The following is a 27,210-nucleotide window of genomic DNA, read 5'->3' as shown; positions in this document are numbered from 1 at the left end:
ACCGGGTGCGTACTCAGTTCATACTCACTTCGAACTTGTTTGATGGGATAGGGGAGAGGAAGCATTTCGACTGCAGACAAGGCTCCCAGATACTCTGCAGCACTATCTGCTGTGGGGAAACAGCCATTTGATCCCTGGGCACACAGCCTGTTGTCAATCTCCAGATACACGATGGATCTGCAGAAGGAGAAAGAGACGATCGATGCACAATATCTCAACTGTACCCTACGGAAATCAGAACCCAGTGTCCAGGGCCTCATACTCACCCAATGACCTCCAGCTGGGAGCCAAGTTCACGCTTCAGTCGTGCATCGAGACGAGTATAAGGCCGAATCATGGCCTCACCATTGCGATCCAGCCGGAAGCGCAGCGTGGTCCTTAGGATAGCGCTGAGCCTCTGCAAGAAAGCTGTCCCGGTCTGGAGCAGCTCTTCTGGAGGCAGGAGCACCACAATCACCAAGACACCATCTGCCAGGTCCTCAGGAACATTCTCTGCACAGTCCAAGCCATCCCAGCCACACTCTTCTGTGTTGCATCCTTGGTCACAGCGTCCATCTCCATAATGGTCAATACAGTATGCCTCATAGATTGGGCTGCAGAGGGAGGAAGGGTGATGAGAAGAGTGCATAGATGTCATGGAACACAAGGAGATGGAGAAGAGTAGGACAAATTCTCACTTGCACGTCCTCACTCTGCCGTTGCAGTCAAAATTATCGTAGAGGCAGTCTGCATGGTTGCAGGCTTCGTCACACTGACTGTTGTTGAAGACGCGCCAGCACTGAAGGTCGTTGCATTTGGCCCAGGGGTTCACAGCCAGCGAGCAGTCTCCCCCATCCCACTCGCAGAGGAACGTGTTGCACTCCTTATCGCAGAAGCCGTCTTTGGCTTTCCTTTGACAATCAGCAAGGGGGCACACTGGCTTTTGCTCAGTGAGCTCGCAGCGCTTGCCCATCTGCCCACTGGGACACTGGCATCGGAAAAAGGGAAAGCTGGAGTCCTCCAGGCAGATGCCACCATTCCTGCAAGGCTGAGAGGAACAGCCGTCAGGGCTGCGCTGCTGGCAGTCGGGCCCAGCGAAACCTTGGAGGCAGGTGCAGCGTGGACCCCGCAAGGTCAGGACACAGCTGCCTCCGTTGTAGCAGGACAGCTCGCGGCAGGACACCAAACTGCGTTCACAGTTGGAGCCAGTGTAGCCCTGAGGGAAAAGAATAACAGGATCGTTAGATTAAGAACAAGATGTACGTGGAATATTACAGACTGAAATCCTGGTGTAGGAGGAGGACTGTCACGGTGAAAGGGGGAAAAGGTACTTACAGACTGACAGTTACAGGAGTACCCCAGAGGAGTACTTGGGGAGGGGGAGCAGGCGCCTCCATTTTGACACGGCTGGGACTCGCACACACTGAATCTACTCTGGCACCTTCGACCTAGAGCGGAGATCATCACAGGCATCTGATGAGCACAGTGCTGTACCGGTGTCCCACATGCATACGCACACTAACACACACACTGACCTGTGAAGCCAGGCTTGCAGACACACTGGTAGCCATTGGGAAGCTGGATGCAGTCCAAGCTGTTGGAGGGACTGCAAGGGTTTGGGCGGCACTCATTGATGTCCCCCTCACAGCGCTCACCTGTGAACCCTGGGGGGCAGTTGCAACGGTATCCCCCCACCTGGTCTACACAGGTGCCGTTGTTAAGGCACTTGGGCGCCCCTCGTGCTCTTGGTGAGGAACTACAGTCATCTTCATTTATCTCGCACAGGACGCCTGAAAGAGGAGACAGGAAAAGTGATGATTATTCTTTCTTTAAGTGAGAGAAATGTTTCTTTGTTGAGGCGTGCTGGGAATCATACCCAGAGTGCCAGGCGGGCAGGAGCAGATGTAGCGGCCTACGAGGTCAATGCAGCTTCCTCCATTCTGGCACGGGTGCGACTGGCATTCGTTGATTTCGATCTCACAGTCCATCCCCTGGTAGCCTGGCATGCACTAACAGAGAGGAATCTCAACTTAATGCTCTGCGTTTTTGTGGTCTTAGCTGTGGCTTTGCTGTTACTGTGGTAACTACCCAAGACCAACATTTCACCCTTATACTTACGCATAAAGAAACCATAACACTAATTCTTCCCTACTCCTTACCTCACAGGTGTATCCTCCCACGTAGGCCCGGCAAGTGGCACCATTACGACATGGCTTGTCCTCGCAATGATCAACCTGACTCTCGCAGTAGCTGCCAGTGTAGTCCGTGGGGCATTTGCAGTAATGCGTATTTCCCGTGTTCACGCAATGACCGCCGTGATGACACAGCTGATCAATCCTGAGACCTGTGGCCACAAAAGGAGAGCACTTTGACGCTGGCCTTACAGACGAGGAGCAAAAGTTTAGTCAGCGGGCACAATGCGAGGGATAAGTTGTTCACTGGCAGACGTACCTCTTTGCACTGCGGCTACCTCACAGGACACACCCGGGATGTCGCAGTATCGTCCAGACCAGCCGCCAGTGCAGTCGCAGGTGAAGGAAGCATCCTGCTTCCGGCAGCGGCCCCCATTCTTGCAAGGATTAGAGAGCCGGCACCAGTCCACTACCACCTGGGAAGAGAGATCATTTGTGATGCACATACATACAGATTGCCCCCCCCGGTGGTTTTATTAGCCCAGGTTAAATAGTACACTACTGTCAGGGATACGTTAAGTAAAGCAATGGAAATGCATCCAACCTGGCAACGGTTGCCGGTGTAACCCTTGGGACAGGTACAGTGGAATGCCTCCAGGCCGTCCTGACACACGCCTCCGTTGAGACAGGGCCGAGTGTCACACTCATTGACCTCGTACTGGCAGTTGGACCCAGTGAAACCAGAGCGACAGGTGCAGGAGTAGCCATTCACCTTGTCAATACAGGTGCCCCCGTTGAAGCAGGAGCTGCAGGCGTTGAGAAAAAGGTTTATCTTGCGTCGTGACCTCGCGGGAGCACTCTGACAATGCTTACGTGCAACAGGTTACAGACGGGTCCTGGAGAGATCTTTTGCCACCTGTGATCACACCCTCACCTCTCTGTGCAGTCAGGGATGTTGGTCTCACAGTGGATGCCAGTGAAGCCAGGTTTGCAGCTACAGGTGTAGCTGTTGACATAGTCTGTGCAGGAGCCCCCATTCAGACAGGGGGAGCTCTGACACTCGTCTGCTTCAACAGTGCAGCGCGGCCCAGTGAAGCCCGGCAGGCAGCTGCAGGTGAAAGAATTGATGCCGTCCATGCAGGAGCCTCCACGCAGACATGGGTCTGGAGAAGGAGAGACAGGGAGACAATCCATAACCACAGGAAATAACAAATTCGTGTCAGGTGAGTAACTGGTAGGTAAACCGACAGGTACAAGAGTTCGGCATTGTGTACTCACTTGGAAGGCAATCATTGATGTCAATCTCACAGTTAGCCCCTGAGAACCCTGGCCTGCAGGTGCAGATGTAGCTCCCGAGAGTGTTTGTACAGGTGCCACGGTTCTTACAAGGGTTAGCAGTGCATTCATTAATGTCCATATTACACTGGTGACCTGGCGGGGAGACAGAGGGAAACACGATCACGTATCTGTCAGCGGTAGAGCAGCTTGATTTGAACTTCATTTCAAAGGAGATTTTTGAAACCTGCCTTGTTCTTAGCGAATCCTTGAAAACTGATGTACTGCCGTGCTCAGTGCATGTGACAGTACCTACAGATGTGATTATGTATGTATGCAGTTTTTATGAATTTATAGATTTACATTACACACACACACACACTTTTCTGAACCGCTTGTCCCATACGGGTCGCGGGGAACCGGAGCCTACCCGGCAACACAGGGCGTAGGGCCGGAGGGGGAGGGGACACACCCAGGATGGGACGCCAGGCCATCGCAAGGCACCCCAAGTGGGACTCGAACCCCATACCTACCGGAGAGCAGGACCCGGTCCAACCCACTGCGCCACCACGGCCCCCCAATTAACATTACATTTAGATTTATTTATTTAGCAGACGCTTTTCTCCAAAGGGACTTCCAAAAAACTCTATGTAGTGTGATCAGCTCACACACCTTATTCACCAAGGTGACTTACACTGCTAGATACACTACTTACAATGGGTCACTCATCCATACATCAATGGAACACACTCTCTGTCACTCGCACACGATGTGACAGATATGCATGTATGCACACATATACACAGGAACAGGCACACATTAGCAGATCACCTTGCCATCCGGGCTGACAGCTGCACTGGAAGCTCAGGTAGTCAGGCGTATGGCTGCAGATGCCCTGGTTGTCACAGGGGTTGGGTGTGCAGGGGGTTAGCACATCCATGCAGGTGGGACCACTGTAGGGCAGCTCACAAAGGCAGGTGAAACTCGCCACTCCATCCACGCAGGTGCCATGGTTCAGGCATGGGTTGGATGCACACTCATTAATATTGACCTGGCACAGAGGGCCTGACAATGCAAAGACATAGTTAAGTGAATGACTGACAGTTATATGCGGTTTCATAGTTTCCATTAGGGGGCAGTGTGTGCTTCTGGATGTAGACAGTGGCAGTTCGTAGAAACTAAAAATACTCAGCACCCTATCCTGGATGGAAGTTCAGTATATGTGAAGAAAACAGCATGAAAACTTGATGACAGCACATATTCCTGATAGAAGCAAAATTTAAAAATCCAGTACAAATCCAGCTACAAGCAAGTTGTGTCCTAGGAGCTATTGCGGAATGATCTCACCTCTGAAACCCAACTGGCACATGCATGTGAAACCATTGAGTTGGTCAATGCAAGTGCCCCCGTGCTGGCATGGGCTGGACTGGCAGTCATTGCGGTCCACATCGCAGTTTGGTCCCACCCATCCAGGCTCACAATCACATCTGTACCTAATCAATATCAGTGGAGTCAGCTCACAGCAAGCCAAGTCAAATGGCACTGAGAACTTTGCTTGAGATTCTGCTAAGAAGGATTGCCATTTGGCACGGGTTTAAGTCCAACGAGCGAGGCATACACAACAACTTACCCATTCAGGTCATCCCGGCAGGTGCCATGGACACAGGGGCTGCTGCTACACTCATCCACCTCGGAGTAGCAAAGAGGGTCATGGAAGCCCTCAGGACAATGGCAGCGGAAGCCATTCTCCTCGTCTATACATGTCCCTCCATTCCGGCACGGATTCGAGGCGCATTCATCAATCTTGACCCTGCACAGAGGGCCTGAAGGGGGCAGCAGAACATGGCGAGTAAATGAGGACATCCCTACTCATCTGTCTGGCTAGTTTGCTCCCTAATTTAGACCACATTTCATGTTATACACACGTGGGCACTATGACAGAACTGAAAAACACAGAGATACAAAAGAGATACGACTTTTCTCCTAATTTTAATAATCATGTTAGTGTCTATGTGTTCTTCTGCATTGTACCTAATAAACATTTAAGAAAGCGGGTGCACGAATTCAGGTACCAAACAATATCAGCTTGATTCCGTTCTCTGTTTCCAGTATGTATAATATCATGCTATCTGAAATGTGCCAGGTATGTTTCCAGACACTACCCACCCGTAAAGCCTGGCTTGCAGACACAGTCATAGCGATTGATGCCGTCTTTGCAGATGCCGTAGTCACAAGGGTTACTGGCACAGTCATCGAAGTTGATCTCGCAGTTGGTGCCTGTGGAAAAAACAGTCTTGTTAGATCCAAAAATGAGCCACCAAAATGTCCGGTTCACCGGTCAGCCTGGGGGTGCCATGGAGGCACTTAGAGGTGATGGGGTGCTTACCAGATGTTCCATGTCGACACTGGCAGATGTACTTGTTGACCAGGTCCACACACTTGCCACCGTTCTGGCAGGGGTTGCTGTGGCACTCATTGAGCTGATTTTCGCAGCGGTAGCCTGTGTATCCAGGATCACAGTTACACGTGTAGCTGGCGATGCCATCCACACAAGTGCCATGGTGGCAAGGGTCCGGCTGACAGTTATCAATGTTGCTCTCACACAGTGTGCCTTCAAACCCTGGGCAGAGAAGAAAGCGGAGAGTGTGGCGGCACAGGGTTGTTAGATGGGTCAAGCTCTCATTCTGCCATATAGCGTACAGAATATCACAGCACATAAGGTATAATACCATAATATCACGTCAGTTAGTGATACACATCGTCTTTACAAGGACCACTGTCTAGCTGTGCGTGTCATACAATTCTCGAAAGTGTGTGCAGTTTTTGCTTTCAAGGCAGGCTTTTAAAAGCTACAAACTTTTTGATAGCGCATAATGATATCAATGACATATCATTCGCATCCCATTACAGGCTTATTTTGGCAAAAGTTTCTTTGTTTACAAAAAGAAAAACGTAGTTGAGGTATTGAGTTCTTCGTTTCCACAGGCCCTTTGTGTTCTACGCTCATACAGAGAAAGGGTCCAGGCCTCACAGTCCCAGATTGCTAAGTTTCCATGGCTACACTATGGCTACCAGAAATGCATAGAGCTGGGCGGGACCTCTGGCCCTTAGGGGTGGGGCCTTATGATGGAGGTGGACCATGCTAGAGGCCTCTACTTAAATGGAGGCTCACAGCCCTGCTTTTGTTACCGTTCCCATGTGGATACAATGCACCACATCCAGACCCCTCCAACGGTCGTCCTTGGCAGAGGGGAACTGTGCTGTACGGAATACTAAACACTCTACAAGGCTGGTGAGGCAGATGGCCCCCCTTGTGAAGGCAAGCCAGTGGCCCCCATCTCACATTCACCCCCTCCTCCATCAGCACGGCACACAAGATCACCATATATATACACTTTAAGGCACTGAAACACATTCTCTGTTAAGTGCGCACGCTACCAGTGAAAGATGCCTGAGTTGGATAGCTGGAGACCGTGCTGAAACCCAGATTTACAGATCCCTGACCTCCAGAGGTTATCCCAACATTTCTTTGGGCAGTGGCAATTCAGCTACAAGTTTTGAGCATTATCTGATTCTGAAAGGGTGACAATATTTAAATGACCGAGCACAACAAACCTAATACCAAGTTTCAGTATTTTCAATAAACTTCTCTTTATTGCGATCTCTTAAGCGACTCTTAACTGTCACCGATCAACAGGTTGTTCCTTTCTGCGAGAACCTGTTGATTTAGCCTGATATATACAGTTGTCCAGCTGGTTTATAATTGCAAACGCAAGGTTTCGGACCTCAGATTTTCATGAACAAGAGCTCTATGCATGTGTTTTGTGAGGGATAGTGGAAAAGATGCTGGAATGATGAGCTATGGAACCGTGCTGCTGCATCGCTATGTTGACCCTGTAAACTGTCAGGATCCTTGAGGCGCAGCTTGACGGGTGGGTGTGCGTTATTTCTCAGATCCCTCCCCCACTTTTATGTGAACGGTAGCTTTTAGAAGAGAGACACACAGTAAGCCCTGTCTAAACCCCAGATCTTGCCGTTTCAGTTACATCAGTAGCTCCATAATCCAGCGTACAACAGGTGTGTGAAAAACGCAGCAGTGTCCTGTAGGGGGTAGCACCAGCTGAATTAATTTCAGAGAAGTTTCCGTATAATTCAGCAGACAGCGGAAACACACACACACACCGGTTCCTACCTTCAGCACAGCGGCACTCGTAACCATTGGGCCGGTCAAAACACTTGGCTCCATTCTTACAGGGTGTGCTGGCACATTCATCTATATCAATCTGACACATGGTACCAGTGAAACCTGCAACATATAAGCACATACTTCAGTGGTCATAGAGGGCAATTATTCTGATTTTCACATCACTACAGCATCAGGCTGTAAACAGAATACAGTGGTTGTTTCTTGAATGTTGCTACATATTTGTGCTCGGAATATCTGTGGTGACCTGTGATCTAGAAAGAGGTTCTGGACTATTATGGCTAGATTAGAAGTATTAGATTAAATTAAGGTCTTTGTTGACATTTGTGTAGGGGAGGTGCAGGGGGTTGATGGGGGGACAGAGTGATTGTTTATTCTGTCTCTTGGGGCAACCCCAACCCTGCACTGGTTCTACAGGATCAATGGCTAGATGGGGGGCAAAAAGAGGGGGGCGCGGGCGCTGTCTGCCCCAGATGTAAATTGCGGAGCTGGAAAAGAATCTCATTAGCCGGACTGCTGTTCCTCTGCACTTTGGAGGGAGGGTGGGGGGAGTGGGTGGGTGGTGGACTGTCGTTTCTTCTGAGCTGTGGCTGAAAAGGGGAGATGGGGGTGTGGGGGTGCTGGCGAGTAGAACATAATAGTGTCTTTGTTCAGGCACGCAGATAGACGGCCTCCTGGGCCTGTCTGTTATGCACTACTTGTTCCAGTACCCCCAGATCCAACCCGATCTCAGGCAGGAAAAACACCGCGCTTGCAGAAGTCTTCCAGGTTGCATCTGTGGGCGGTCTCAGGGAAAAAAACAGGGGCCTTACCTGGCTGGCAGGTGCAAGTGAAGCCATTGACTATGTCCCTGCATATGCCATCGTTCACGCAGGGATTGCTGTCACACTCGTCCACATCCACTTCACAGTATGTGCCCATGTACCCTGGAAAACACAGCCAAGCACGAGTTACGGTTTTCTCTAATTTAAGAACCTTTCAATAACCTTGGTACTATGCTGAAGCATAACAATGTGGCACGAATTTACGTGTCAGAGCACTGAAGTCAAACACTTGTCTCCACGCAGCCAAGGAATCATAGGGCACTAATGCGGAAGAGTGTTTCGGAAAATATGTGAATGGAATGATATTGGTTCCACTTACTGCAATGGTGCTTTGAGTCCTTTACAATAATAATTAATACCCAAATTGGTTCAGTTAATGCTGAAACTGTACACATGCATAGCAATAAATGAAAAATATTTTTAAACTCAAATATGAAGGCATAATTTGAACTTCTAGCATTGAGTCTGAGTCTTGAGGAAGAGGAAGGTGAAGATGAGCGATTGACACATTTGCCCTGTGTCTCAGAGGGAGAAGAACCCTTTTGTCCAAGGATCCATTCCCACACTCATTAGCATTCAGAACATGCCGGCATCCCCCTCACCCCCAACCCATCCGTCTCGCTCCTGTCTCTCCCCAGAGACCCTGTCCCTGTTCACTGGCTAGGCACTGGCTACCCCACACATAGGCCATGCAACGGCCATATGTGGTTAATAGCCTTCTTGCTACTCATGTCCACAACTAGTGCTAGTATAAAACGTTTGACTACTTCAGTTTTTAATCTTAGTCTGGGGGTCAAAAACTGATGGTCTAACAAATGACTTTTTGCAGGACGGCTGGAAAGAACTGCCATACATGTGGAACAACGAGGGAGAATCCACGAGAACATGGAAAACCTCTTATGTTCTAATATCCTTCGGTGTCCAAGTTGGAGGTTATGTGTAGCTTGTAGTGGGTATAGGCGCCTACCTGGCATACAGATGCAGGTGAATTCTCCGATGCGGTCCAGGCAGGTGGCATCATTCTGGCATGGTCCGGACAGACACTCGTTGATGTCAATCTCACAGCGCGGACCGGTGTAGCCCCGTGCACACTGGCATAAGAAGGAACCTTCTGTGTTGACGCACTTGCCAAAATGTTCACAAGGATTGGCACCTGAGAAGAGAGAGTAGAGGCCAGTCAGAAAACCCATGGAGAGGCAGGCTAACAGACGCACACCAATGAAAGCTGCCTCGTGTACCAATGGAGCACTCGTCCATGTCCTGGTTGCAGGCTCCGCCCACAAAGCCGGCAGGACAGGTGCAGATGGCACGGCCATTCAGGGGATTGGTGTCGCACACGGCGCCCTCATTGCAGGGGTTGCTCACGCAGGCGTCATCCAGATGGCAAAGCAGACCTACGGAGACAAAGCACATCTGATCAGGTTCTTCCTGTCCGAACATCCCTGGGGACTATGCAGTGGCTGTGGAACTGGAGGTGTCACCGTGATTGGTAAAAACAGGTCACCTGTCTTGCCCACAGGGCACTCGCAAAAGAAAGAGGCAACACGGTCGTGGCAGGTGGCCCCGTTAAAGCAAACAGCAATGGCACAGTCATCGATATTTTCACTGCAGTCGTCGCCGGTCCAGCCATTCACGCACACGCATGTGTGCCCACCATTGGTGTTGAAGCAGGTTCCTCCATTGTGGCATGCGTTTGGTTGCATGAGGCATTCGTTTACATCTTCTGCGCAGTATTGACCTGTCAACACACATTATGCAGCGTACAGTACAGTATAGAGAGGCTGGCATCCAGTAAAATCAATGTATGCAACCAAATGCTAATCACACATGTTGCACTGTACCTGTCCACTCGGGAAGGCACTGGCAGTTATAGGTGTTTACTCCATCCACGCAGATCCCTCCATTCATGCACTTGTGTCCTGGACAGTCATCCACATTCACCTCACAGTTATGCCCCACAAATCCTGAGGACCATTGTGAAGGGAGAAGAGAAAGGAGTATAAAGAATGAGGGACAGGGCACATTTTGTAAGGATGAAGAAGAGGTAGAAGGCACGGAATGGAGAAGAAAAGAGCAACGCTGGACACCGTGGACAAAGAGCCAATCCATCGGCCACATTTCTTTACATTTCTCTACTACTGTTCGCTCTCTTTAAAATGCAGCATTCTGGGGAATGGAAGGTGTTTAAGTGTTTGAAAGATTTTCCCACAGTGAGAGTGACGGGTCTGACAAATACACCAAGCAAAGGGCCCAATTTAAGTGCTCCCTATGGCATGTGCTTGTAAAAATCATTTTGCAGTTTCAATGACTTCCTCCTCAGCAAAATACATTTCCTGTCTACTCTCAAGAGAGAAGTTGGAGGTCCCATAAAATAAACTCCTACTGTTTACAGAGACACAGATCCCTTTGCACCCTCTCTCCCCTGTAAGGCTATTAATAGCATACAGGAAGTGAACATGGGATGGGAAAGTCTATCACATCAACACCAGCACGATCACAGTCATGAGTGGGAGTGTCTGTGTACATCAGCGTGAGCAGGTGAACGAGGTTATGTGTGTCTGCGCGTGTTCCTGCACATGTGAGCAAGCATGTTTCTGTACCTGGCAGGCAAGTGCACTCATAGCTGCGCTCACTTGTCTGGCGGCAGGTACCCCCATTGAGGCACTGGGAGGGGGCGCAGGGCAGAGAGGACACCTCGCAGGAGCGCCCGCTATAACCAGCCGGACACTGGCAATCATATGAGCCAGCCTTGTTCACACAAGCGCCCCCGTTCAGGCATTGACCCGGCTTCTGACATTCATCAATGTCGATGCGACAGTTCTTGCCATGAAAACCTGGCGGGCAGGAGCAGTTGTAGCGGTTGTTCCAGTTGACGCAGCGTGCACCATTGGCACAAGGGCTGGTGGCACATGCATCAATCAGGGAGCAGTCCTGGCCTGCGAAGAGCAGTATTTACAATAAATTTACTTCATATTAAATGCAGAGCATCAGTAATCGTTGCATTTTACTCATTTAGCTGACACTTTTCTCCAAAGCAACTTACAAATATTCACCCATTTATACCCCTGGGTAATTTTTTCCCATTAAAACTTAAGGTAAGTACCCTTGCTCAAGGGTACCACAGCTGGAGGTGAGACTCAAACCTGCAACCTTTGGGTTCAAAGGCAGCAGTTCTAACCACTATGTTACCAGCTGCTCGCAAGACTGCATCCCGAGTCATGAGATATTTTCTCAAGCATGCGGACAACGGCTGCTGAGTACCTCGAAATCCTCGCTGGCATACACAGAAGTGTTGTGGTCGACCGCTGACCACCTGGCTCTTGCAGGCAGCCCCATTGAGACAAGGTGATGGGTGACAGGGGTCCTGATACTGACAGAGTACTCCAATGAAGCCGGGCCGGCATCTGAGGGAACACAGCATGTTCAGTGGGACCAGTGGCTGGAATGAACTTTGCCTAGATTTCGGAGAGACACGACCCAAAACAGCATTTAAGCGTCCTGCCCTCATTTTACAAGTCACCCTCTGCAAAAAGCAGACCGATACCCACACTCTCCCTGCTCAAATATAGATGAAAGTTTACATGTGTTTTTCAGGGAGGAAGAGTAGTTGTGTTCATGGTTCTGTAGCTAATTACTGGCCATTATGACTGAAGACAGTTAATTCACGGTGGCTTTTGTATGGATGTTGGGTTCTAGGGCAAAGCCATGGCAAGCTTACGCTTCCAGAGTATAAGAAGCAGCAAGACCGCAGCCTTCTGCCACGCTCATCTTCATCTTAAACAGCTGTCGAGCTGCCCCTCTCCGAAACAGACATGTTCATCCCCCCCAGCTGGAAAGACTCAGTTCCACTTGACGCCAACCCACATTCCTCTCTCATTACTTCTTCCCCTCTCCTTTAGTTGTCCTCTTTTGCGTGTGTGGCGTGTTTCTCAAACAAAGTGGTCAAGATGACCACTTTCACCCGAGACAGGATCCTGTTTGAATAGTTACTTGCTGAAAGTTTCACAACTGAGCTGAATGCAGAAAAGAGAGTGATTATGATGACTCGCTTAGAAGTGGATGTCATTGGACAGGAAGACAGGTTGTTACACTTAGCCCCATTTCCCTCTGGATACCCCGTAACGTGAGCTCACTAGAATCCACAGGTGTCCACAGTGTGGGCGCAATCCTTACCATGACAGAGGCCAGATCTTGGCAGGAGGAAATACCTTAAAGTGGCACAAAAATGGCAGCCAGCCAGTGGGACTTGCGACTCTGGGAGGCTAAGTGATGAGAGGAGCATGGGGCACTACTGGACCCATGTCAGACCTGGCAAAAGAGGGGGGGAGAACCCATCCCACGTAATGTGCATCTACTTTCCATGCCACTGGTGTGCCAGAACGATTCAAAGCTCACCGTGTGCTAGTTTTTGGACCTCTTTTCAAAGTTCCTTTTCTCTATAGCAGTGGAAGTGCTCTCCTGCAGTCCACTTCAGCTCAGCACTGATGTGTAATGTTGCATGAATGTACTAACCACACAATACTGAAAAGCAACAATTCTTAACCCTGAAACTTGCAGTTCCCAGGATGCCTAGTCCATATGTGTACAGTGCACCCTGACTCTCTTTTTCAGATTTTATATTTACATTTATTCATTTGGCAGACGCTTTTCTACAAAGTGACGGACATGTCCGAGAACAGCACAGAAGTTTCAACTTAATTTATACTTATCTAAATCAAAAAAATAATTTGCACAGGCAACCGAGTGAACGGAACAAAGCCCAGGAAACCTGGACAAAACTATAAACTGGAAGCTGTACAATGAAGAGCCTCCTAGGTTTTCTTTAGCTGCTGAGCTACACCTGTGTCCTGCCGACTCTTCTTCTGTCCCCCTGCTGGGAGGTCAGATGGCAAAGGTCACCATCCTGATTGTGATGGTAATAGCAATCAGATTGAGCACTGGGCAGAATGGAGGTCTGCTAGCCCAAGAATGTCATATTTCCTGTAATCCCTAGTCTCCTGCTCTGAAAACACTCAGATCCCTGTCACCATAGCAACTTCACAGATGAATGAGCAAGCCTGACATCCCACCAATCATATAGAAGAAAAGGACCCCCCTCCCTCCTTGTCCCCTTGGCTATTTGTCATGGCTTGGCTGGGTTTATTTAGAAGCAAATTAACTATGTCTGGAATCTCAGGGATCACTCAGTAGTGCAAGACAAAGGAGGAAGGGGGGTTCAGGACAAGGGATGAGTTCTTGGGGGCGCATTGGTACTGGGGCGCTGAGATGTACATCGCTTTGGAGAAAAGCGCCTGCTAAATGAATAGATGTAAATGTAAATGTAAGCACCCTCCACTCTTATGATGTGCTCCCCATTCCACAGTTTATATTTTAAACTGTGACCTTTCTAAGCAGTTGACTGATACTCTAGTCACATATACACAATGTCAGTACATGCATGCCTCCAGGTGTATGCTTACATGTGTATGTGCATGTACCACTAGTGATTCTGTGTAGTGACACCGTCATACATTACTATTTTAGTTACTTGAAGTCCTGCTCCTTGTTACTAATATTGCTCTTAGCAGAACTGTGTAAATCACACAACAGCAAGTGACAATGTGTTTCATTATTGTTTTTTTGGGAATATTAACCCATTCCTTCTTTGTATCCTGAGAGACACAAGACTATATAAACAGACACACTCTAAAGTGAATTGATTTTATGGAGGTGGGTTAGGGTGAGGTTCAAGAGGAGGAGGCAGAACTTAGGTGTAATAGTTAAGGAACAGTGTGTCCAGAAGGTTAGAGATTCAAACAGGAAATGACCATACAAGTATGCAGGTGGACCGCTGGAGAAACATTTGTTCCCACAGTAAATGTCAGCAAGGGACTTGATTTTTTTTTTAAATTCCTGAAGCAGGTGCATCAGAGCTTGTCTGAACGTGTCACTTTTTTGTTATGTTTCCATGTGTAATGTTAATACACATGTTCTAAAGAAGACACAGTTCCCCCTTTAAGAAACACCAACCTGCAACTCACCCGGTGGAAAAGCCTTTTGTGTCACTTTGAAAACACACAGAACACTGTAGCCAAAACACATTCTTTGTCAGTTTTTTGCCTATGGCTACCATATGGTTCTTATCACACCCTACCCAAGCAATTTCAGTGGAACAGGACCAGGCTGTTCCTTCTTTGGAGGAAGTTCAAAATGGTGCTTACAAGTGCAAACTGGCCTTGTCATTTCACAAGAAAGGGGAAGCATCAGGCCACAAACAGCTGTAAAACATGTTAGCGGTGTCTGTGCACACAAATGTGGCATTCGAAAACATGGCTAAGGGACTGACCTGAAGCAGAGAGGCTGCATTTGGCCGCACTGGCCAGCTTTTGTAGCAGGTGAAGCGGGCTGTGCTGAAGAGATGTGACATCTGACCTCTGACCTCAATGACTGAGGGGAAAAGCATTGGCCCAGACAAGAGAGGGTAGGGGTGTGGTGGATAGCATTGCCTATGTGTCACAACATAGTAGACAAATCCGGACAGCTGCAACGAAACATCTGTCTGCATCTGTCAGTGGCGTTGAGGCTGTCTGGCTGCTGCTATCGGGAGGGTAAGGGGAAGAGGATGATGGGGGGGCTAACAATAGAGCCACTCTTTAAGACAGAGAGAAAAGGGAGTTGTATGGCTTCAACTCAAGTTCATTACTTTTCTCACAGTTCATTCCCAATGACAAAGAATTTATTCTACTTAAGCTACTTTTGGTACAGTTTTGAGAGATACTGTGTTGTTTCTGAGACCCTAGCAGTCCAAGGGCACTAGCAGGATCAGTGTTAGTTGTATGTGCAATTACACACATCTGTGGCTCAGTGTAAGGATAATGGGACAGGGCATGGTATCGCACAAAAAAAGCTTATGAGGATTCTCTATTTCCAAGCCTTTTCCAACATTACATTGACAATTTACAATGCCAGCAACATTGAAAATTTCTGTCAGTAACCCTGGGGCAGTTTGCAGCCGCATCTTCAAGAGTCTGTAAAGGACACTTTCTGAATCTGACCATGTAGTATGACCATTCCATGGGCAAGGGATGAAACGTAGTGTTTTCTTCTGGTAACATGATTTATACGGCCAGGCCTCCACACTTCTGTTCATCCCTTTGTAACCCAATCCTTGGTTTCCTCTGCTGGGGTCATGTAGCAGGTAATGTTACTCTGGCATTACACTTAGGAAGTCATACAAGTAAGTAGAGGTCGTGTACCACATCCCTAGGTAGCTGGTTGCTGAAACATCCTGCCAGCCTCCAACAGGTTCTACTAGACATGGCCCTTGGAACAAGCCATGGCCTGTTCTCAGGGCATGACTCAGTGTGAAGCCACCCAACCCTACTGATGAAGAGCAATGAAAAACCTTCAAGAAAAATCCCAAATAGCCCTTTTACTTGCCACTGAACTTGTGTGGCTGAGAAAAACTGTCTTCTTAATGAAGTCAGTCAGGCTGGGAAAGAGAAAGGGCTGTCGAAAACCTCGGCCTCCCCCATGGGCCCACTGCCTTCGTGAGAGGGCCAACGACGACTTGGAGACACTCCTCCCCTCCCCCACACACCCAAAAGAACCACAGTGGGGGTAGGGAAGGTTTTGTGGCTCAAATAAAAGAGCTGAAGTAGTCAGAAGCCCATTGTGTGTGAGAAGGGGGTGCAGTGTACCAAACAGACTAGCTCTCAGGACCCAGTCTCTCACCGAACGACAGGCTTCAGCTGTCGCTGTGGCAACAGTAACCCAGTGTTGGGGAGTGGGAGGGGGTTCCAGGAGGACACTCTTGAGTACTTCAAAAGAGTCAATTTTCTCCCTCCTGTATTTAAATATAACACTATACACTGTCGAAGTGCAAGTGAATGAAAGGAAAGAAATGTCTAAAAAGTTATATGATTGTGGGTTTTTTGTTTGTAACCCACAGCGTCCATTGACTAACAATGGCCACTGAGAGACAATAGAGGCATTGAAATCACCACTAGAGGATATCTAGTGCTCACCCATGGCATGAATGTTAACTACATGAACACAAAGACGGGAAAAACTCCTTACTGTAAAATGTGTCTACCATGGTAAAACAGGGTGAGAGAAATTCCTTGAGGGATTATGGTTCACTGGCTGTGGTAGCTCTGAAGAGGGTCTCTGTCCTGTGGTCCAGTGGCCTTACTAGAGGACAGGAGTCTGTCTTTTCTGTGTGATGGTAGATAGTACTAAGAAGAAAAGTCTTCCTACATGTTTTCCATTCTGAACAAGCTTGCAAACTGAACTTCTCAGAAACCATTTCGAACACAAGCGAGACCTGGTCCAAGACTGGCCACAGCCCACAAACCACATCCCATATGTTTCAGGGTAGGGGACATTTCCAAGGGAGGCCTCAGCTCTCTTTCTCCAAACCCCACCAGGCGACCTGAAGCTAACCCCTGGGGAGAGGGAAGAAAAAAGAATTCCATTTGGAGATGGCAGCTAGGAACCTTTTCCAACCATAATAATTATATGTGAGTTAACAGGGCAGGTAGAGTGAAGAACTCACATCAGTGGGTAGGATACGTCTCTCCAAGCTCAACCTTGCATTCCTCCTGAATGCATTACTGGATGAATGCATTTTTCCCTTACTCTGGCACGTTGCCGTTACTTTTCCTGCCCATCAACTCTTCTTCTCCATCTTTCCCCAGAAAATGCTAGTCACCTGGAATCTGTCTCTATTCCACAAGGGCTTGCTCAAAGCCCTTGCAGTTTCATGTTCCCTTTATAAGGGTCTCAAGAATAATATTATTGGATGAGGAAACAATAGTCCCCATATGCTCTAGATCCATGCACATCAACTGCAAGTGAATTAAAGGAATATTTATTGACTTCTGCCTCTCTGGAGGTTCTCCCTCAAACCTCCCAACTTGAGCCCAGTTTTCCCTCCACGACAAAACAACAGTCAAAAAAGCAAAAACAAAAAAAACTGTCAATTTGATAAATAAGCTGTTCTCTCCCTTGGGTTGTCCATGAGAAGCTCCCAGGCCGTGAATGGTAATTACACTCAAATATTTCCTCAGAAGGGGGGCGTGGTGGTGCGGTGGTGCAATGGGTTGGACCGGGTCCTGTTTTCCACTGGGTCTGGGGTTCGAGTCCCGCTTGGGGTGCCTTGTGGCGGACTGGTGTCCCGTCCTGGGTGTGTCCCCTCCCTCTCTGACCTTATGCCCTGTGTTACTGGGTAGGCTCCGGTTCCCCCCGACCCTGTACGGGACTAGCGGTTCCAAAAAAAAGAAAAAAAAAATTTCCTCAGATGCTGGAGATGAGGACAAGAGACTTGGGGAGTAGTGACACTGTCTATAGCCTAGTTTTGGGAGGCATCTATGCTATATTGTAAGAAAGCCTAAGGCATGCAGATGTTATTCACAGCCGAAGTGACGGAAGTTGTGAAATATCATAAAATCTGTTTTTTTCCCCGCACTGCTTGCGTAGCGAAACAGTCACTTGCGCACTTGTCTTCTGGGATTAGCGGTCAAACATGAACATGACGATGTAAAAACGACTGGCATCTGTGCTTTCATCTCTGTGCTTTAGTGTGAGTAACAGTAGGGCAGTGAGTAGTGTGTTTATACCCCTGTGATGAACACGTCAGTTAGAAGCCATGAGAATTAATTTAAACAGAAAAGAGGGTCAAAGTCACTTCCTGCAACAGAGCCTGCAAAATATGTTCCCGCATTCCAATCAGAGGAGCCCAACAAAGCATGGGAATGTACGTCCGTCTGATAATGTAACAAATGAGTTATGGCTGTGAGTAAGGACACAACGTGCCCAGTTCCCAGTATAACACTCGTCTGGCTGAAGACATTCAACGCACATCAACACTGTCCTCTCAGGAGCAACCGAGCCACACAAAGCTGGAGATGGATCCGAGTCATCCCAACATCTGTAGATCACTTGCCTGACAATCGGAGTGCCCTTATTAGCCCCCGCCCTGCCCCCTCATTTAAATCAACCCCTGTTATGAACATCTCCAAGCGAAGCATGTCAAGAGCATTCTTGAGATGACAGCAAAAGAGAAGCCATGAAGCCAGTAAGGGACAGCCAGAGATGTTCCGCCCTAATGGACCAACAAGGAACACTTACACCGGTCCATTCTGATCATAGTTAACCACATGTGTGTTGTGCAGCCTAAATGCATTTGTGTACAGAATGTCTCAATCTGTGCTCTCCATTGGAAAAGCTGAGTACAGGCTGTTTTGGTATTAAAAAGGCTAGCTTTTTTCATACTTCAGTAGTCACAGTGAGAAAGACTTATTCTTACTCCAATGGTGAATACTGAGACACACTAGATCGCTTACACTCCAATAGTAAGGCTTGAGAAGGACTGAGTTATCCATATGCCAGTACATCCTCCAGTACCCAGGAAGACAGGTTCTTTTCATAGCTGAGTACTGCAGTAGTACTGTAGCTTGTTCCTCTCTTTGCAACTGTAGTTGTGAGGACATGTAGACAAAGGTCAGTCTATGGTCTCCAAAACCGTGGCCATCAGAATGAGCCTCGGGACTCTCTGGCCCCCATTGCCGCTCCCCGCATGGGGCAGTCGGCCCCTCAATGCCAGCACCTGGCCCTCCAACTCCTCCTTTGTGAAGGCTGACTCTGCAGGATTACCATCACAACATCCACCAGCTGTCTAAACCCCCTCCCCCAACATACCCCTATGTCTGCATGACACCCTCTCAATCTGCCTAATTATCCAGCCCACAACCGCACACTCCCCTACGCTGGCTACCCACCCCCACCAGGACTCTACAGAAGAGTCCCCATTCCATTTGCTATACTTGGTCACTCTTTATAAACTACTCCCAGTGGTTTCTCATCAAGCCAGTGAACGTTAATCTTTAAATGGTTTGTGGTTCCAAGTAAAAGCCCACCGATTTCACCAAGGCACCCCACTTGGATATGGAAATAAGAACAGGAAGCAGTGCTGATACATTCCATCATAGCAGCCCGTATTTTAACCAAGGTTCCAAGCGATAGCAATAGAGCGATATAAAAAAGTCATGGAAGACACGGAAGAATTTTGAAATCCAGCTGCAAATCTTGACTTCTTGAAACACCACTCATTGCCTACTAGAGTCAAGTTCACTGGGGTGATACATTTCAATATTTTTTCCTCTTTCCAATATTACTGGAGCTAGTTTGTCTTGGCAGCATCATCTAGGAAACTTCGGTAACTACAATACTAACCAATAAGATAGCATAATTTTTAATTTACAAATAATGACGTCAACACATGGTTCCAGACAAGTCCAACTTTCACTGAACTGGCAACTATGACACATCTGTTTTTGCAGTTTCTGATCTCACCTGTTCAAACCTTAGTCATTGGGCACCTGTACCTGCTTGCTTCGAGCCTTGCCTGCACCTGCATCTGACTCAGGCTACACGCGAAAGCTCTTACACACTGCAAAATCTTCCTACTCACCTTAAAACTGGTGCTCAACCGCACTTTTACAATCTGCGCACTCTGCTCAACTGTAAGGTCTCCTTTGTGAGGCCACACGCAAAGGAGCAAAGCAGCTGAATATTAATCCTATAACTGCCTGTCAGCAGCACGGCTCCAAGTTTCTTGCTCACTCACCTGTGTCTCAAGGTGTCAGATCAATGCGTGTGAGACTGGAGGTGCAGCGGTTATTTGTATTTTTATTTTACAAATTCTCTGTGGAAATTTCTCAGGCAGTTGTATCCACAGCAACTTTTTTATTTTTCTATATCAGGTGCTGGCAGCCCTGCTGATAATATGCTTCAGAGTTTGGTGGTGTTTCCTTTGAAGCCAAGTTCTTAATTACTCAACCTTGATTTTGGGCTCCGGCTTGCCGCGAACCCGCTCGGGACAAGCGGCTTCAGCCAGTGTGTGTGTTTGAGATTGGGTTTTTGAGGGCAGGCGATAATTAGATGAGAACTAGTTTTTTTGGTCATGCTAGACAAATGTTTCTTTACAGCATAATAATTACAGTAATGGTGGAAATGTAAGCAAATATTTGTAAATGTTGTTGGTCCTTTACATTTACTTGAATGAAACACACAGTCTGAAGCCGCTTGTCCCAAGTGGGGTCGCGGCAAGCCGGAGCCTAACCCGACAACACAGGGCATGGGGCTGGAGGGGACACACCCAGGATAGGACGTCAGTCCGTCGCGAGGTACCCCAAACAGGACTCGAACCCCAGACCTGCCAGAGAGCGGGCCTCGGCCAAGCGCGCCGCACCACCGCGTCCCCCCCATTTGAATGAAACAATGAGCATTTAATATTTACTAAAAAAAAGATGTTCTGAAAAACAGATAAATCGAACAATCTAATCTACCATAAATAAAATTCTATTTTCTATTCTATTTTTTTAAATTCTGTTTCAGCTTCATACTTGATTAATCTTTTAGGAAGAATGCACACGTAATGGTTGTCAAAATTTAATTCAGGTAAATGCAAGTGAGAAAAGTGATTTGAATGATGCAGTATGTTCAGTCATAATACCAGTCACAGATGACTTATTCAGAGCTCAGGTGGAACGAAAGCCAACACACCCTGCAGTGTTTAAAGACCAGGGTTGATGACCCTTGCTGCAGATTATCCTCTGAGTGACCAGAGGTTTGTGACCCCCCCCACTAGTAAACCCTTCTGCAACTGGGTCCGTATGCACTGGGGTGGATTTGAAAAGGAAGAGACATTTAACCTACAGGAAAGCCCTGCATTCCAGGCCAGGATGACCTAGTAGCCTTCAAGGCGGGACTGTCTATTTCCTGTTCCCTCATCACCTCAGTGCAAACCATGTCCCAGGATAAATGGGATAGCCACTATAAAAGTGAAACTTCACATCCCTCAGAAGTCAGGCAGCGAGGACAAAAAGAGAGAAGCACAACTAGATTTCAACATTAGACCAGCACAAGGTTTCTCAAGAGGAGCTGAGGCAGGTTCTAATAGCTCTGGAGCAAAAGAGTCCCAATGGTAGTGATGTTTCGTGCCACATTTCTAAAGGGTGGGACAAGCTGATGCTACGAGGGAGCTTCTGATAGCTTGCAAGAGACTTTTTAGACATCCTGAACGTACATCACTCTACCTTGTCTGATACTAAAACAGCGTCCCCTTGACATTTATTTTCAACTCTAAAAGTTAAATCCCCGTGTCCCTTTTTACATGTCTTGAATCTCACCCTGCCTTCCCTCTCAGCAATACCTGTTTTTCTCCTCCTTTGTCTGCCCCTCTGATCTGCCCTTTCTACAGCCCCTCTCTATGACCTCCTCTTTGTGACCACTGGTGCCCGGTTACAACTAAGTTTCTGAAGAAAAAAGGCTGCTCTCTGCTCTGGGTGGACTCTGGTTACACTCTTGTCCTCTCTCCCAAACGAGTCCAACTGCTTCCCTGCTGCAATAGCCCAGGGCAGGCCTGTTTGTCCTTTTACTGTGCACTGTGAAGATATTTTATGTCCCGTTTCTTTTGAAATTCCCTTCTCTTCTGAACAATCGTAGCATGTCCCTCGACACGCTCAGCGTGTACCCGCTCACTCAGCTGAGCGGGACATTCACGGGGCAGGGCAGACACAGGGCATGATAAGGTGAGAGTGCCGGTGGGAAGAGAGCTAGATTGCTACTATGAAAACACATGGACTGGTAGACCATGATTGAAGAGCTCAGCCACTCAAAAGCAGGACCTAAAGGAAATTTGTGGTGCTATAATAAAAACTCTTAATTAATATATAAACTAGAATGGTGGTGCTCTGAAGTCAAGCTTGATTGACTGTGAATAATGATTGACAGACACTGTGGGCTTTTCGTGACCATGCAGTTTCAATGTTTATAGCATGCCTCTGGGGGCTGAGGTGGATGAGCAGGTTAATGTTTCATCTGCTGGGTACTTGGAGCACATTAGGTGATCCAGCCAAACCCTCCTTTGCTGTGGGTCGCTGTTGAGAGCCTCCACGTAGCACCTCACAGCCACAAACACCACCTCAGCTGAGCAAGAAGCAAGACCTATCCAGCAGCTGTGAGTTTGTGTAAAGGTCTTTTAACACTCATCCGTCCCCCTCAGTGCTTGTGAGGCTACAGTTATTTGTTGATAACTAGATCTTAGCAAAGTTAGTTCTGGTGCCGGGTCGGTTTGCCAAGTAGAGTCCTAGAGTAAGGAAAATAAGCGTAGAACTCAGGGTAGTGTGTGTTGCATTAGTGTGAGCCTGTGTGGGAGGGCTGCGGACACTGCATGCGTAATGGGATGTGTGGGGGGTGGGGTAACAGCTGTCCAGAGACACTCTTCCCTGCCCACATGTCTGAGAAATTCCCTCAGCATCCGGTAACGTGGGCCAGCTTGGTTGCAGAGCGCAAACAGACAACAGTCTGGTTTTATCTGCAGGACAGGAATTCACAGTGCAGAGATTTAACCCTCCAAGCCCATGTGACAAGTACTGAGGTCAGGCTTTGGTTTTGGCACACGTCTCTGTTAGAACACTTCTCTCTGGCACTGCGCTGAGGCCACGAGTTTCAATGCATTTAACGGCAACCACACTGAACCACAGTCAACAGAGTGTCCCTCTCCCTTGCTCTCCTGACATCCGCTGTTTGAGGAGCCAGCAGGTTTAAGTTCATCTGCTGTCCAGTTCCACTTAATACCTCCATTACTACAACTCTACCAGTAATAACTCTGGGGAAAAAACTAATATCTGCAAACTGCCAGTGTCATATTTCCATGAAAGCGTCACTGTCACAGTGTTATAGTGTATTCTTAGTATTTGTATTAATCTGGACGCATTATGAGAAATGTCATTTTTTCAGTTCTGCCAACAACTCTTTCACATATATAACACCGGTAGTTTATTTCTTTTTCACTGAAATACAATTAGCGAGAAGACTGTTGAACCGTCTGCCTTTTTTTTTTTTTTTTTTTTTTTTTTTTTTTTTTTACAACTATGACCCCCCTGCGCTCGGATAAAGGATGGTCGTATCCCATAAAGTAATAAAAGCTGCTGCAGCGGAGCCTTTGGTCCGGTAATGTGCCGGCAGACAAAGAGCAGAACCGCTGCAAGCCGGAGCGCTTTTGTTCCGCGGAACCCTAAACCACGGCCCCCCGGGGGCGGTTTGCCTCCCATTTGAAAACACGGCGACGGTTCGGTCATTCCTCCACGCAACAGTAAATAAACCGATGGCCTCGCCGTGTACTTATATGTAACTAGGAGGATCGTTTCCCACGTTTCTCCGTTGGAAAAAAAGAAAAAGCCTAATGGCTGAAGCGCCGCGCAACATCAGTCCCCGATCCGATGAAGCGGGAGCAGAGAGAGCGGGGAGCAAACAACCCCCGGCCTGCGCCACATAATAATGCGACGGCACTGGAATTTGCCCTAATGATGGCAAGTGGCGCGAAGGAATTGCCATACAATCAATGCGTCCCTGCCAAAGAGCCCGTAAACGCCACCTGGTTAGAAGGAGGAATTCGATGTGGGAGACTGCTCTTTCACAACTCAAGCCCTCCACCTTGCAGGTGCCGCGGCCGGGATCAAGGGGAGCTATTCAATCAATGCGGCTGATGATGAAGTGATTGCAACATGACGTTAACGGTTAAAGTGATTTCTCTACAGCAACGCCCAGGTCACTAAACTAATAAACCGAAGGTGCCAAGACTGAAAACGGACGGAAACTTGAAACAAAAGTTGCGCGATAAGCGAATGATAAAGCGCACGCTCGCGCTTGTTAAACTGGAACCTGGAGTCACTTGTACCCCCCCCTCCCCCCGCCGCCGCCGCCGCCGCATTAGCACACCTTCGTCACAGTCTTTACATTGCAAGTGTGAGGGTGACCATGAAATTGTCACCCCCCTCACCCAAAAGGAAAAATGTCCTGGAAACTTGTCTTGATTCAGGTTTATAACACAGGTTTGGATGGGTGTCTTCAGCATGAACAGGACACTTACACGCATCGCGAGGTGGACTCGATGCACGTTCCTTCGTTTTCACACGGCTGGTGGGTGTCCACGCAGTGCACACCTGCGCAAAACAAGGGAGACGATGTCAGTGTGAGGAGATCATTTGCTGTCGATAGCGGACAAAACAGCAGAGCGCATCGACCTGCAGAGAAGACGCGCGAGGAGCTTTGTGTCACGCTGTCCAAAGTACTTCTTGCAGTTTTCGTGGTTGAGCAACTTTTCGCTGTTGAAACTCAAATCGCACAAGTATCATTTTCATCATCGAGCGGGATGTATTATGAGCTTTTTTCACTGTGTATGCTGAAGCTATGTTAAAACTGCGAATGCTTAAATGATGGGACACTTGGTAATCCGTTGGGTTTAAATCAGTGCCGCGCAAATAGTTCGTTTCATTAATTATCATTAACTATCATTTAAACACACGAACTCCTGAGCTTCTTTAAGTATTTAGACAGTAAGTACATTTTTACTGCTGCAATTTATGCTAGGGGGAACGGGTTTTGAATCTGGGTCCTTCAAATTTAAGGTAACTGCTGTAACCACCACGCTAATGTTATGCATGAAACCGATTAGCTCCCGATATTGTTTCAGTTTAATCCAAGTGTTCAAATGCTATTTGCCTTGAAAGTTAACAAGTTGGAACCTCAAACTGGATTTTCTCAAGAAAATTCAGAGATGGGAGTTGTGATTTTTCTCAAACAGCGGCTCATTTTATCTTTTAAAAGTTTTGCGAAAACATGTTCAGTTCGTTTTTTTTTTTTTGCACAGTCCAAACCGCAGCAAACGGCTTGAAAAATCCCGCAATGTTACGATCTACCACATGAAAGCAACATTTTCGCCAATTAAAAAGATGCGGAAGCAGAGCGGTAAAAATCTTGAAGCGCAGCGCCATCAGTCAGGTAATTATTTTAGAATTTTAAATAATATTCTCACACTCATTACCCCTTCTCCCCACCCCCTTCTAAAAAACAAAGTTCAATTGTTAAAAGCTCTTTGTTTGTAAAAAGGAGGGGTATGGCCCACCACCCCAACCAACCCCCCCCTTCACGCACACACAAACTTCCACCCAGCCCCACGAAGCATCTAAGGACCCCACCCCCATCCAACCCACCCACATGCATTCAAATCCAGAAACTCCGAAGCTGCGCTCCACATAGACATGATGCGCACTCCGCGGAGGCAAAGGATGCGAGCAAGGAGCCGATCATCCTCGATCTCGCAGCTTGTCAAGCGCGCACACCGCGGATGGATGGCGCGCATTCTTTCCCAACAGTGTGACCCGCGAGGAACTGGCTGGAATGCTGACCATCCGATCCCGTTTAATGATTTTCTCACGGTGGTGTTCTGCCTTTCAGAGCTCCCATTCGCAGAACACCGGCCCCGCTGTGACAGACTCCACAGACACACAGTGTCACCTGGAAAGCCAAATCCCCCATCGGAACGCGATCACGTGTAACCAGATGCGCAACACTCACTGCGAATATATTTTTAATAAGTACAATCCAGAATTAAAAGAAAACAAGGAAAGGTAAAAATCATGCAATCCAGCACATAATAATTATTCCCCCATCTTAATAATGAGCCACCATGATGATATGAAACCTTGGGTCATCATGTCAAAGTTAAATCTTTTAAATTTTGATCCGCTGCTTTCTTTTACAAATGACTGAAGGTAGCCTGGTTCGGTAATCTCCGTCGGAATTTAAACTAAGCCTAAAAGGAGGTATAAGTCTAAGATCGAAAGCCGGTTTAGGTACGAGAGACATGATTAATTTATCGATTAACGATTTGCTCATCAAAATGATCAGTGGAACGCAGTCAGTCAAGACACATTTCAGAACAAATTTCTGTATTTGGCTGTTAAAGTCATTATGACAACTCCGCTATCCGCTATCATTCCATAGGCAACTTGTTGCAACTAACAGAGTCAATTCACTTTACCTTCGCAATACTGGATACGGTATACAATCCATAGAAATATCCAAATAGAGTAATTCCCCATGCTTGTGGAATTTCTTTTTCCGACGCTTCTCTTCAAAGTGTTAGTAATAATTCATCCATTAAAAAATCACACAATGGTCAAAGTTCCAAGAAATCACGCCGTGATAGGACAGAGACATAAAGTTCACTGAATTCGGGGTTTCTTTGAAATATTTGCAAAAACGGTTAAATGTAAATAGTCCAACTCCGTAATATATATTTAGTTTTTTTTCATCCGCAGCTCGAAGGCAGCCGCGTCGCGCCTCGAAACACCCCGACAACTTGGAAACTTTTCTCCACTTTAGCGCAGGTCAGAACTCAAAAAGAAACGCCGTATTACTCCGCCCTCCCCTCCTCCTCCTCCTCCTCCTCCTCTCGGCCGAACGCAGAAAGGACGGCTCCTTCCGCCTCAACACTAAGCGCGCATTGCCGGTGCCGGTCCCGCAAAACTGTGGCGAAATATGGGCTTTTTCAATATTTCGGGTTAAAAATCGAGCAGCTCCACCAACGTGGTTCCTTGTCTTTCTGCTAAAGCCCAAAGAGATAAGGCACAGAAAGTTGTAGGATCTATTTCTCAAGGGTCTTTGTTCCCCAGACAACTAATTCCTAAGGAGACTCCTGCCAATAGAACAATTAACGGTGTCTCTCGGGAGGGCGGTGGAATGTCCAGACCCAAACCCAAAGGGTCTGAAAGCAGAACTGCGGGCAAGCTTTCCACATGCTCTGAAGCAGTCACTGCAAAACAGGTATTTAAATATACTCAAGTCCTGAAGCCCTGCAGTAATGTTGTCCTTGAATACATTACAGCTGATCTCTGAAACTCTAAAGCCTAAGTGCTGGTTGATTACTTAACCTGGAGACACTGCAGACTGTCCTTAAGAATTAAAA

General features: G+C 47.6%; 1 protein-coding gene across 2 annotated transcripts in view; it reads right to left on the bottom strand.

Moving 5' to 3' along the window:
• notch3 (notch receptor 3) overlaps positions 1-26,759 on the bottom strand; it is a 33,714-nt gene extending 6,955 nt beyond the window's left edge. Inside the window, exons 1-26 of one of the 2 annotated variants that reach the window (XM_018754569.2) lie at positions 26,284-26,759; positions 24,331-24,403; positions 11,676-11,818; positions 11,015-11,350; positions 10,256-10,378; positions 9,919-10,152; positions 9,653-9,808; positions 9,382-9,567; positions 8,403-8,516; positions 7,579-7,692; positions 5,773-6,006; positions 5,553-5,663; positions 5,017-5,209; positions 4,734-4,879; positions 4,218-4,451; positions 3,390-3,542; positions 3,046-3,274; positions 2,716-2,917; positions 2,431-2,587; positions 2,139-2,323; positions 1,856-1,988; positions 1,515-1,769; positions 1,315-1,427; positions 678-1,195; positions 267-593; positions 29-177 (exon numbers count right to left, since the gene is read on the bottom strand). In XM_018754569.2, the coding sequence (XP_018610085.1) occupies positions 29-177; positions 267-593; positions 678-1,195; positions 1,315-1,427; positions 1,515-1,769; positions 1,856-1,988; positions 2,139-2,323; positions 2,431-2,587; positions 2,716-2,917; positions 3,046-3,274; positions 3,390-3,542; positions 4,218-4,451; positions 4,734-4,879; positions 5,017-5,209; positions 5,553-5,663; positions 5,773-6,006; positions 7,579-7,692; positions 8,403-8,516; positions 9,382-9,567; positions 9,653-9,808; positions 9,919-10,152; positions 10,256-10,378; positions 11,015-11,350; positions 11,676-11,818; positions 24,331-24,403; positions 26,284-26,344 (4,879 nt within the window). In that variant the 5' untranslated portion in view covers positions 26,345-26,759. The remainder of the gene's footprint in view (positions 1-28; positions 178-266; positions 594-677; positions 1,196-1,314; positions 1,428-1,514; positions 1,770-1,855; positions 1,989-2,138; positions 2,324-2,430; positions 2,588-2,715; positions 2,918-3,045; positions 3,275-3,389; positions 3,543-4,217; positions 4,452-4,733; positions 4,880-5,016; positions 5,210-5,552; positions 5,664-5,772; positions 6,007-7,578; positions 7,693-8,402; positions 8,517-9,381; positions 9,568-9,652; positions 9,809-9,918; positions 10,153-10,255; positions 10,379-11,014; positions 11,351-11,675; positions 11,819-24,330; positions 24,404-26,283) is intronic. The other variant, XM_018754570.2, reaches the window with a different exon arrangement.
• Positions 26,760-27,210: the final 451 nt, after the last annotated feature.

This window comes from Scleropages formosus, chromosome 8 (assembly GCF_900964775.1).
Source record: "Scleropages formosus chromosome 8, fSclFor1.1, whole genome shotgun sequence".
Lineage (NCBI taxonomy): Eukaryota > Metazoa > Chordata > Actinopteri > Osteoglossiformes > Osteoglossidae > Scleropages > Scleropages formosus.
The sequence above is the reverse complement of the archived record's forward strand: the minus strand, read 5'-3'. Positions and strand labels throughout refer to the sequence as shown.